Below are 10777 nucleotides of genomic sequence, written 5' to 3' on the forward strand. Positions count from 1 at the left end.
TGCAGTCGTCAACCAAAGAATACCCACTGTCAGAAATTATCAGGAGCTCAGATTCAGTGCTGTTTATCCTCACAATTATTAATTAAAATGACTCCTGAACCTACAAAGTGACTTACTGTTGACAGAGAAAATACATCATGGCAAAGCAAAATAAAAAGCCGTCCATACAAACAACACTGATTTATTTACGTATGAAGCATAAAAGATGATTTATAAGTTAAAGAAACTCATTTTAGATTCGAGGAGAAGAGTACACATTGCGGTGGTGCACATCATCTAATAAATACAAGAGATAAGAAATTAAGCATTTAGCAATTGTTAGAACTGTAAAAATTATGCCACACTTTTGCTCTTCATATCAGAGATCTTGAATGTAGATTGGAAACACACAAAAATGAAGCAAGAATTTTTTATAAATTAAGGTCCATTGAATATCTATATTTCGGTTTTTAGTATTCATTTCCGATAAGTATCGGAAATAAAATCCTAAAACAGAAATAAAGAATGTCGACGGACTGTTATTCTTTCTATGTGCCATAAGAAACCGTTACGGACTCTTTGCATCTGTATTGCTATACTCCTAGCACTTCGTGTCCCACACACATCTGCAGTCCTTAAGTTTCTCCAAAAACAGTGGCTAAAGACGAACTTTTGTCGGACTAATGATACAATAGAGCTACTCAAGGCACTGTCAGAACTGTTGCAATTGTTAGAACTGTAAAAATTATGCCACACTTTTGCTCTTCATATCAGAGATCTTGGATGTAGATTGGAAACACATAAAAATGAAGCAAGAATGTTTTATAAATTAAGGTCCATTGAATATCTATATTTCGGTTTTTAGTTTTCATTTCCGATAAGTATCGGAAATAAAATCCTAAAACAGAAATAAAGAATGTCGACGGACTGTTATTCTTTCTATGTGCCATAAGAAACCGTTACGGACTCTTTGCATCTGTATTGCTATACTCCTAGCACTTCGTGTCCCACACACATCTGCAGTCCTTAAGTTTCTCCAAAAACAGTGACTAAATACGAACTTTTGTCGGACTAATGATACAACAGAGCTACTCAAGGCACTATTTGTTGGGTGGGGTGGGGTGTGGGGTCGGATGTCGGATGGTCCTACCCGACAGACATCTTGACAAGAAAAGTCAGTCGGTCGGTCAAAACGCATACACAAGCCCAGTTTGTCCGTCTGTCGGGCGGTCGTTCGGTGCGTGTGTCGGGATCTCAACATTTAATATTAGCCTAAATGGGTTATACAGGGTGTTACAAAAAGGTACGGCCAAACTTTCAGGAAACATTCCTCACACACAAAGAAAGAAAACATGTTATGTGGACATGTGTCCAGAAACGCTTACTTTCCATGTTAGAGCTCATTTTATTACTTCTCTTCAAATCACATTATTCATGGAATGGAAACACACAGCAAGAGAACGTACCAGCCTGACTTCAAACACTTTGTTACAGGAAATGTTCAAAATGTCCTCCGTTAGCGAGGATACATGCATCCACACTCCGTCGCATGGAATCCCTGATGCGCTGATGCAGCCCTGGAGAATGGCGTATTGTATCACAGCCGTCCAAAATACGAGCACGAAGAGTCTCTACATTTGGTACCGGGGTTGCGTAGACAAGAGCTTTCAAATGCCCCCATAAATGAAAGTCAAGAGGGTTGAGGGCAAGAGAGCGTGGAGGCCATGGAATTGGTCCGCCTCTACCAATCCATCGGTCACCGAATCTGTTGTTGAGAAGCGTACGAACACTTCGACTGAAATGTGCAGGAGCTCCATCGTGCATGAACCACATGTTGTGTCGTACTTGTAAAGGCACATGTTCTAGCAGCACAGGTAGAGTATCCTGTATGAAATCATGATAACGTGCTCCATTGAGCGTAGGAGGAAGAACGAAACTAAAATGAGCCCTAACATGGAAATTAAGCGTTTCCGGACACATGTCCACATAACATCTTTTCTTTATTTGTGTGTGAGGAATGTTTCCTGAAAGTTTGGCCATACCTTTTTGTAACACCCTGTATAGTCCGTGTTCGAGTGCAAAAAATAATCCTTCTTTACTCACTTGTCTGGGCAAGGTTCTCCAACGATGAGGTTACACCTTAGGCAGTTGGGCCCCGGGTCGGGTCCTCCGGCGAAGATGGGGTCGAACGGCACGCTGGAGGGCAGACAGGCGCCGGAAGAGTGGTCGAGCGCGCTGCCCATGTGGCAGCACTTGGGCACGCAGGGCCAAGAGTCGTTGTGGGGACACGCCGTGGGCTGCCAGCAGCAGCCAGCCCGGCCCCACGCGAGCAGCAGCAGCAACCGCCGCACACCCATCGCGCTCCACGGCTGCAGAAGCACTGCCCGCGAGTTGGGCGTAGCGCGCTCTTCGGAGGCGGGCCGTCGCCTTGACAACGCAGAGGCGCTGCCGCAGCGCCTGCGCAGTAGGTGCCCGACAGCGCGGCCGCAGCTGCTTCGTGCTGCATCACCACAAGTTCATTCTGAACACGATAATATCTGAATCCATACGAAGTAAGCTGTGAGATAGAGCGCGCTTCTACCGTAGGATCAGGGCCAGCTCCAGGGATTTTGCCGCCCCCCGTGCGGAATTTTCAAGCGGCGGCTCCCCACCTCTTCACATTCCCCCACCCCCTACAAACCCTTCCTTGCATTTCAGACACAGTCAGTCTTTTCCTCAATTTCATTCATCCATGACGTCTTAGCTTCACATCTCACACCTACCCATCTTTCGGATGTGAATACGTCTTTAAGACCAGGACCAGATATGAGGCACCAGTCTGTGAAACAGACGTGAAACGTTTGCAGTGTCACACATTTTGAGTTACAATTGCAAAAGGAATTATGCAACCAGAATTAAGTTATCACTCCCAGAGTACATGACTAAAATCTGTTTACTTTTCTCGTACGCTGAGCAGAGGCGAGCGTGCGTCGCGAGACCTGTAACAACCAGTACAGCTGTGTACTGCTTTGTCGCTTCAGTTGTACAAAGTGGAACGTGGTAGGACAGCAAGTGGCTTACATATAAATTGCGGAAGGTCGTAGTGCCTATTTAGGGTGTCTGTAGGACATAAAAGATGAACGGCTATGGTTCAATATCGCGACTAGCCATGACCACGATTTATGGCTCAAAGCAGGCCAGGGTGGCCGACCGGTTCTAGGCGCTACAAGCTGGAACCACGCGACCGCTACGGTCGCAGTTTCGAATCCTGCCTCGGGCATGGGTCTGTGTGATGTCCTTAGCTTAGTTAGGTTTAAGTAGTTCTAACTTCTAGGGGACTGATGACCTTAGAAGTTAAGTCCCATAGTGCTCAGAACCATTTTTATGGCTCCAAACAAGCAGTTTTGAAAGCAATTTCATTTACTGTAGCGATAAGTAGCAGTTGTATGCGTCCCCCTCACGGGGACTGCCATAGCTGTACATAGTTCACCGACCACTCCACCAGCCGCCTCGACTGGATATACGAGTCTGTTTTTAAGTAAGTAACGTTTTGAAATTAAAAAAAGACGTGCTAAGATATCTCAATAATTTTATTTTTACATGAAAGCCTGTACCTTAATCTACGCACTGACGCAATTACACTGTGATTCTTCCTTGTTTACGTTGTGTACTGAGTATTTAAGATTCCTCCGATAATCGTGAGTCCCGCCGACTGTGAAGTACGGGCTGTTATAAGATTTCTTAGTGCTAAAGGCCTAAAAGCGATCGATATTCATCGTGAGATCTGTGCAGTTTACGGAGAAAACATTATGAGTGATAGAATGGTAAGAAAATGGGTGAGTGCATTTAAAGATGGCCACACAAATGTGCATGATGAACAACGGAGTGGGCGTCCTTCGGTCGTTAATGAAAATTTGGTGCAGGAAGTGGACAATAAGGTGAGAGAAAACAGACACTTTACGATTTCCTCCATGCGGGATGACTTTCCTAATGTTTCACGTAGTGTTTCTTATGGCATTGTGACCGAGCACTTGAATTTCCGAAAACTGCGCACGTTGGGTACCGAAAATGTTGACGGATGTGCACAAAACCAAACGTTTAGACAGTGCATTGACTTTCCTTGAGCGGTACCACAACTACAGTGATGATTTCTTAAGCCAAATTGTTACGGGCGATGAAACATGGGTGGCCTACGTCACACCAGAATCAAAGCAACAGTCCATGGAAGTTGAGCGAGGGCATCGTTCTACTGCAAGATAATGCCCGTCCGCTTGTGGCGAATCAGACCAAAGATCTCATCACATCTTTTCGATGGGAAACTCTAGATCATCCTTCGTACAGCCCCGATCTTGCGTTCAGTGACTACCTACTGTTCCTGCACTTGAAGAAACACCTGGGCGGTCAGCGTCTTCAAGACGATGATGAAGTCAAAACAGTGGTAATGCAGTGGTTAACAAGTCAGGCGGCAGACTTCTATGAGGAGGGTATTCAAAAACTGGTACAACGTTTTGACAAGCGCCTTGATATTGACGGAAATTATGTAGAAAAGTAGATTAAGGTACAGGCTTTCATGTAAAAATAAAATTATTGCGATATCTTAGCACGTCTTTTTTAAATTTCAAAATGGTACTTACTTAAAAAACACGCCTCGTACGTCTCCCGAGGACTCTGAGCCGCGACAAGGGGTGAGGAACTGTAGCCGACAGCCTTCACTGACCATTTGGCGTACATCTGTTCGCTCACACTTCCACGACAACTCACACGCCAAACGTACGGTATGGACACTGAAATTTTCCTATCTGTAAAAGGACGCATGTCGGCGGGAGGTCACTGCTACGGTGGACCGCTGCTTCCAGAGTCTGCATGCACATCGTTCCACGTTACATTGGTGGATGGACCGTTCCAAGCCAGCCCTCCAGCGCACGGCTCATGGAATAAGGCCGCGACAGAGCGTGCTGGCTTGTGACGACGTCGGAGTTTTATGACACAGCGCTGAGGTAACTAATGTCACCGCCGCCGTCATGGCACCGGCAGACAGCGGTTAATCGCCTCAAAGCTCGCCTAATAGTCTCACCATGGAATAGTTTGGCGGAGCCCGAGTCTGGGTGAGGGCGCAGGATACCATCATAACGAAATGGCGTCCGTATATCACGTCATCCGAGAGAGACACCACCGCAAGCGCCACCTTGTAATATCGGTAGAGGCAGCAACGGGTGGACGCGTCGACACGCAGTGTGCCATGGGCGCAGCATTCGTCCAGCATACAGAACGTTTTATGCCGAAGACCAGCGAACCGCCCGAGAATACGAAGGCATCCTACTGGATTGGGCCGTTCCCAGAGTAGCGGCCCAGGGCGACGCCCTGCTGGCTTCCATAACTGCTGAAGACTCAACAGCAGCCTCGGCGCGTGGCACCACGAATAAATCACCAAGACCGGACAGATTGCCGATCGAATTCTACCACGCCTTTTATCCACTGATATGCCCTCAGTGGATTCAAGTGTTTCAAGACATCCTCCACGACGATTTTACCCTTCCCACGGATTTCGTCGATGGCATCATGATTCCAGTTCTAAAAACGAGCAGTTCACACCGTTGTCACCACTGTCGTCTTCTAACGTTCATAAATGCGGACTACAAACTTTTCACCCGTATCCTTCGCACACGTCTTTAGGCTCCAACGGGCAAATGATCCATCCCGACCACACATGTCTAGGCGGCGATAACAACATCCACAGGGCCGTTGGCGCCTACCACGACGTCACGGCGCTGACAGCGGTCTGCTGCCTCTGGGGCGTCCTTATTACTCCCGACATGCCTTTGATCGTATCGACCATGATTTCCTTCACTCCATGCTTGAACGCATGGGCCTCTCGCAGGCGTCAGCAGGGGTGATCCTGCGTTTAATCCATCTGCATTTGAGAAGCGACATTCTGATGTGGTGTGCCTTCGCTGAAGACGTGGTTGCTCTTGGAACGATCGGATGACAAAATCCAAGCGGCACTTCACTGATTGCGTCGCTAAAGGGTTGTGTCAGGCAGCAAGACGACTTAAATGGATGTTAGAACAGGTCTTCTCCACCCAACAGTGATCCCTTACCAGAAGGTTCCCACACTGAACGCACCGGGAGTGCATTTCTCCAGTACAGTTCGACGAACTACGACGGCCACGTATCACTGGCTGCTTACAACGGACTCATGCGTTGGTCCGTGATAGTAAATTCCACCACATGGATGTGATTCTCTGGACGCATTACGCCAACATTTATCTAGCGTCCAAACTTAATTATTTTGCACACATTCGTCCTCTAACTGTCAAAAAAAGGTTCAAATGGCTCTGAGCACTATGGGACTCAACATCTTAGGTCATAAGTCCCCTAGAACTTAGAACTAATTAAACCTAACTAACCTAAGGACATCACACACACCCATGCCCGAGGCAGGATTCGAACCTGCGACCGTAGCAGTCCCGCGGTTCCGGACTGCAGCGCCAGAACCGTTAGACCACCGCGGCCGGCTAACTGTCACTGTGACCGATGCCCAGGTGGCGTAAAGACACTTGATGAGCGTGGGTCAGATATTCAGAATTCTCAGGGCCAATTTAATGAGGCCAACACTGGCGGGAGGTCTGGGGTTGACTCATGTCCACAACCGCGCGAGGGCGTTATGTCTACGGACGGCGCGACTCGCGTGGACCGTGGCCAGACCAGCTTGACAGGGACACTGCTTCGAATTGTCATCCCAAGATCTTTGACCGCCGGTCGCCATGGACCACATAGCTCCGTCTCTCGCCGACATCCAAGATTTCCTGATCGAATTGAGCTACATGACCGAGGATCTACCGGCGGCGAGAGCACCGAGCACAAGAGACTATTACCACCTCTATCAAGCACGAAAAACATCCAAAACAAGATCGAACAGCAGCTCCCGACAATCCTCTGGTCCAGGGTGTCCACACCCCATACCTCTCCATGAACGCTCGTTCCTTGTGGTACGCGGCGGTGTACGGCAAATTAGCCACACGCCTGCGTCTCCATTCCATTCATGTTACGGACGGTCCTCTGTGCCTGTAAGACGCAGTCGTCGATTTGGAGGAGCACCGCTTGACATGTGGTGCGACGGGCAGCTGCTGGTCTCTCATACGACGCATGCTGGCGCTCCTGTTGAGGCTACAGCCGGAACTATAACGCCGGACCAAATGGTTCAAATGGCTCTGAGCACTATGGGACTTAACTTCTGAGGTCATCAGTCCCCTAGAACTTAGAACTACTTAAACCTAACTAACCTACGGACATCACACACATCCATGCCCGAGGCAGGATTCGAGCCTGCGACCGTAGCACGCCGGACCAACTCCAACGCCCAGGTTCTGCTTAATTTCCCACCGCCAGAATGAACGCTGTCAACTAGCTGAAGGGCGTGGCGCTGTATTACGTTTGTCAGGCCGTGCCCGAAAGCGCTCTGAACTTGTGGTTCCACCTGACGACAACTCACGACGCGTTCCACCGCCATGCATTGTACCGGAACGACTAGCGAATAATTTAGGCGCATTATTCGAGGATCCTCCTGTGCATTGGGCAATCCGAGTACGGGAAGGAACACTTCAAGTCTACTCCCGGAACGTGATTGGTCCTCCAAGAAAACGGTTTAGAGGGAGTCCCCCCCCCCCCCCCCCCCCCGCCATTAATTAGCTTGAAGACGACTCTGAAGGATCGGATGGCGGTAGTAGGGTCCCGTGAAGAGACAAAAACACTTAAATTTAAATTTGTCCAAAGAAAGATCGCTTGATCCTGCAAAACCCGTTCCTTCCTTGACTCAGGAAGGTTAGGAACGGGACATTGTGGCCAGACCTCGAAGGTGACCCTGGCCTCATTGCCGCCGACCCTCCTCTCGGGCTTCCATAATAAAAAACAAAAGAGAGGGCGGTAGAGCACCTGCCCGTGAAAGGCAAGGGTCCCGAGTTCGAGTCTCGGTACGGGACACAATTTTAATCTCTCTGCATCTACCTGTCTTCGGGAAAGATTCCGAGTTCTAGCCACTGGACTGTAACATGCTCGCCCTTAACAGTTCGATACACTGCTCCTGAGTAATTTCTAGCAACTCTTGCCGATAATCGCAATAACGAGCAGGCTATATTTCAGAGTCGGCACGGAATGAGTCACACACAAACACCACATTGAAATTTGTTGGGAAACAAAGGGCATTTATTGGCATCAATTAACTTTAGTCAAGTCCACCACTTTTATCGATCACTACCTCCAGCTAGCTAATTACTGCTCTGACCTCTCTTTCTACCAAACTAGTCCACGGTGGCTAATGTGCCATACTCAGCAAGATAAACAGGAAGGTGTCTAAGCAGACTTAGACGCCCTCGTTCGTGAAAGCACTTTCGAATTACTTTTAGGCTTTCCCTACCGAAACCGTATTAAAAAAAGGAAAGATAAATGAGAAGAGGCAACGCCGTCGGAGACACATATGCGGACTCGCGGATGTTCGAGTCGGGTTCGCGTCAAACCTTTTTTTCATTTAAAGCACCAAGATATATCCAATTTCCACTTCCACAATGCGGTATCTTGAGTATTCCTCTCTGTAACTGTTACCTTTCTGCCGGCCGGGGTGGCCGAGCGGTTCTAGGCGCTACAGTCTGCAACCGCGCGAACACTACGGTCGCAAGTTCGAATGCTGCCTCGGGTATGAATGTGTGTGACGTCCTTAGGTTAGTTAGGTTTAAGTAGTTCTAAGTTCTAGGGGACTGACGACCTCAGATGTTAAGTCCCATAGTGCTCAGAGCCATTTGAACCATTTTTTACCTTTCTTGAAACGTTAAGGCATGGCATGAACTTCTTGTAGGCATAAACGACCACTTGATTTCGTCTACGACATAAATAAATCCAAAAGAAAATAACAGTGGATAGAGTAATATCGTCTGTATCCAATGAGCTACAAAAAACACAATTGGTAGGCTACACAGCATTGCACATTATGCTACGATCAATAATCCAATTCCGTACTTCTGACTTCCAGGCTTATCTTCACAGGTCCGGCATGTACACGTACGACCAACGTTCTCTTTAGAGAAATGTTCAAAACGACCACCTTGCATTTGCAATCACTTCGCCGCTCGCCGGATCGTACTTGCCTGCATCCTGCCCAACACACTTGCACCCAACATCGACGAAGCGGCATGCACGCTATTTGATAGTGTACATCCATGGGTGGAGTATTTTAAACTTTTTTTCTTTAAGTGTCCCCGAAAATAAAAATCTAGTAGATTAACGTCCAGAGAATGTGGAGGCCAGAACATTGGACGTCCACGACAAATCCATTTCCTTGGAAATGCTTCATTTAAATAATTACGAACATTCATTCGAAAGTGTGGTGGTGCACCGTAATGCTGAAACCATAGCTGTCGCCGTACATCAAGTGGAAGTTTTCTAATGCGTCAGGCAAAGCACTGCCACGAAACGCACTGATACAGATGGCACATTTGACTTCTCCGGCAACAGGTAGAGTCCCAAATGCACTCCTCCCACGATTCCGGCCCACAGCTTTATGCCAAAGCAGCTTGAAAGCCACGTTCATGGGTGAATGTTCAAATGTGTGTGAAATCTCATGGGACTTAACTTCTAAGGTCATCAGGCCCTAAGCTCACACACTACTTAACCTAAATTATCCTAAGGACAAACACACACACCAATGCCCGAGGGAGGATTCGAACCTCCGCCGGGATCAGCCGCACAGTGCATAACTGTAGCGCCTCAGACCGCTCGGCTAATCCCGCTCGGCCGTTCATGGGTGACATGTGGGTTGTTCTGCGACCAATACTGGCTCTTGTGGAGGTTGAAAATACCTTCACGAGTGAAGCTAGATTCGTCAGTCCATATCATGTTATTTGTAAAATCTTCGTTATCTTCCACTTAGTGCAACAGTCATTCACAAAACTGTACTCGTCGAATGTGTTCTTCTGGCCTCTAGTGTTGAGTTAACGTGTAATGATACGCATGCAGTTCTTCATAGTGGAACACTTCAACAACCAGCCTCCGAGGTATCTGGAGCTGCCTTGCAACATCGCAAAATCGTGAATGTTTCGCCGATCTGATTGGTGAACAGTTTCAAGAATCACGTTCTCTGTTTGTGGAGTACTTGCAGTCGTTGAACAGCCTCTGTACATCATTAATTGTGGACGAAAATTACCGGTTTCATGAAGGTGCTGCTCCAGGCAAAGAAAAACATTCTTATCAGAATGACGCCTTTGAGAGTACTGTGCAGCATAGCCACGAGCAGCAGCAGTGGCTTGGTTATGGGACCTACCTAGCACGAAAACGTATCGATGTATTCACCGTTAGTGTACTCAATCGTGAAGCCGTCCTGTATGAACTTTACAGGACCTGATATGGTTCTACACTGCGCGGTTATCCGACATATAAGGGAGAGCGGGGCTAGAAGTTGCTGAGGTAAGTTGTTCCGACTGAAATAACTCCGCGAGGAAAAGAGATATGAATATGAAGTAAAAACGTCTTGAAATGAAACGCCACAGCGCACAGACGGCGGCCATCGTAAACAGGCTAGTGGTCCCCGGAACATCGGAACGACAGCACGTGCGTCGCTGGTTCACGTAAGTAAATATTTTCGTATTTGGTATTTTTGATCTATCTCACAAATTTTAACAAGTAGCCTATAGTCTTTCAGTGTTTTATTGTAAAGATTTGTTTACTATTGGTACACAATGCGTAAATTACCTATGTTTGGTAAGGTAACCAGTATCTTGCTTTTATTTCGAAATGTTTGATCGGGGCTAGATGTTCCGTTTTTCGGGGGCAA

General features: G+C 47.5%; 1 protein-coding gene across 1 annotated transcript in view; it reads right to left on the minus strand.

Moving 5' to 3' along the window:
- Positions 1-2342, minus strand: part of LOC126441603 (G-protein coupled receptor Mth2-like) — a 214682-nt gene extending 212340 nt beyond the window's left edge. The window contains exon 1 of the mRNA XM_050090682.1: positions 2083-2342. Within this exon, the coding sequence (XP_049946639.1) occupies positions 2083-2336 (254 nt within the window). The 5' untranslated portion in view covers positions 2337-2342. The remainder of the gene's footprint in view (positions 1-2082) is intronic.
- Positions 2343-10777: the final 8435 nt, after the last annotated feature.

This window comes from Schistocerca serialis, chromosome 1, assembly GCF_023864345.2.
Source record: "Schistocerca serialis cubense isolate TAMUIC-IGC-003099 chromosome 1, iqSchSeri2.2, whole genome shotgun sequence".
Taxonomy (NCBI): domain Eukaryota; kingdom Metazoa; phylum Arthropoda; class Insecta; order Orthoptera; family Acrididae; genus Schistocerca; species Schistocerca serialis.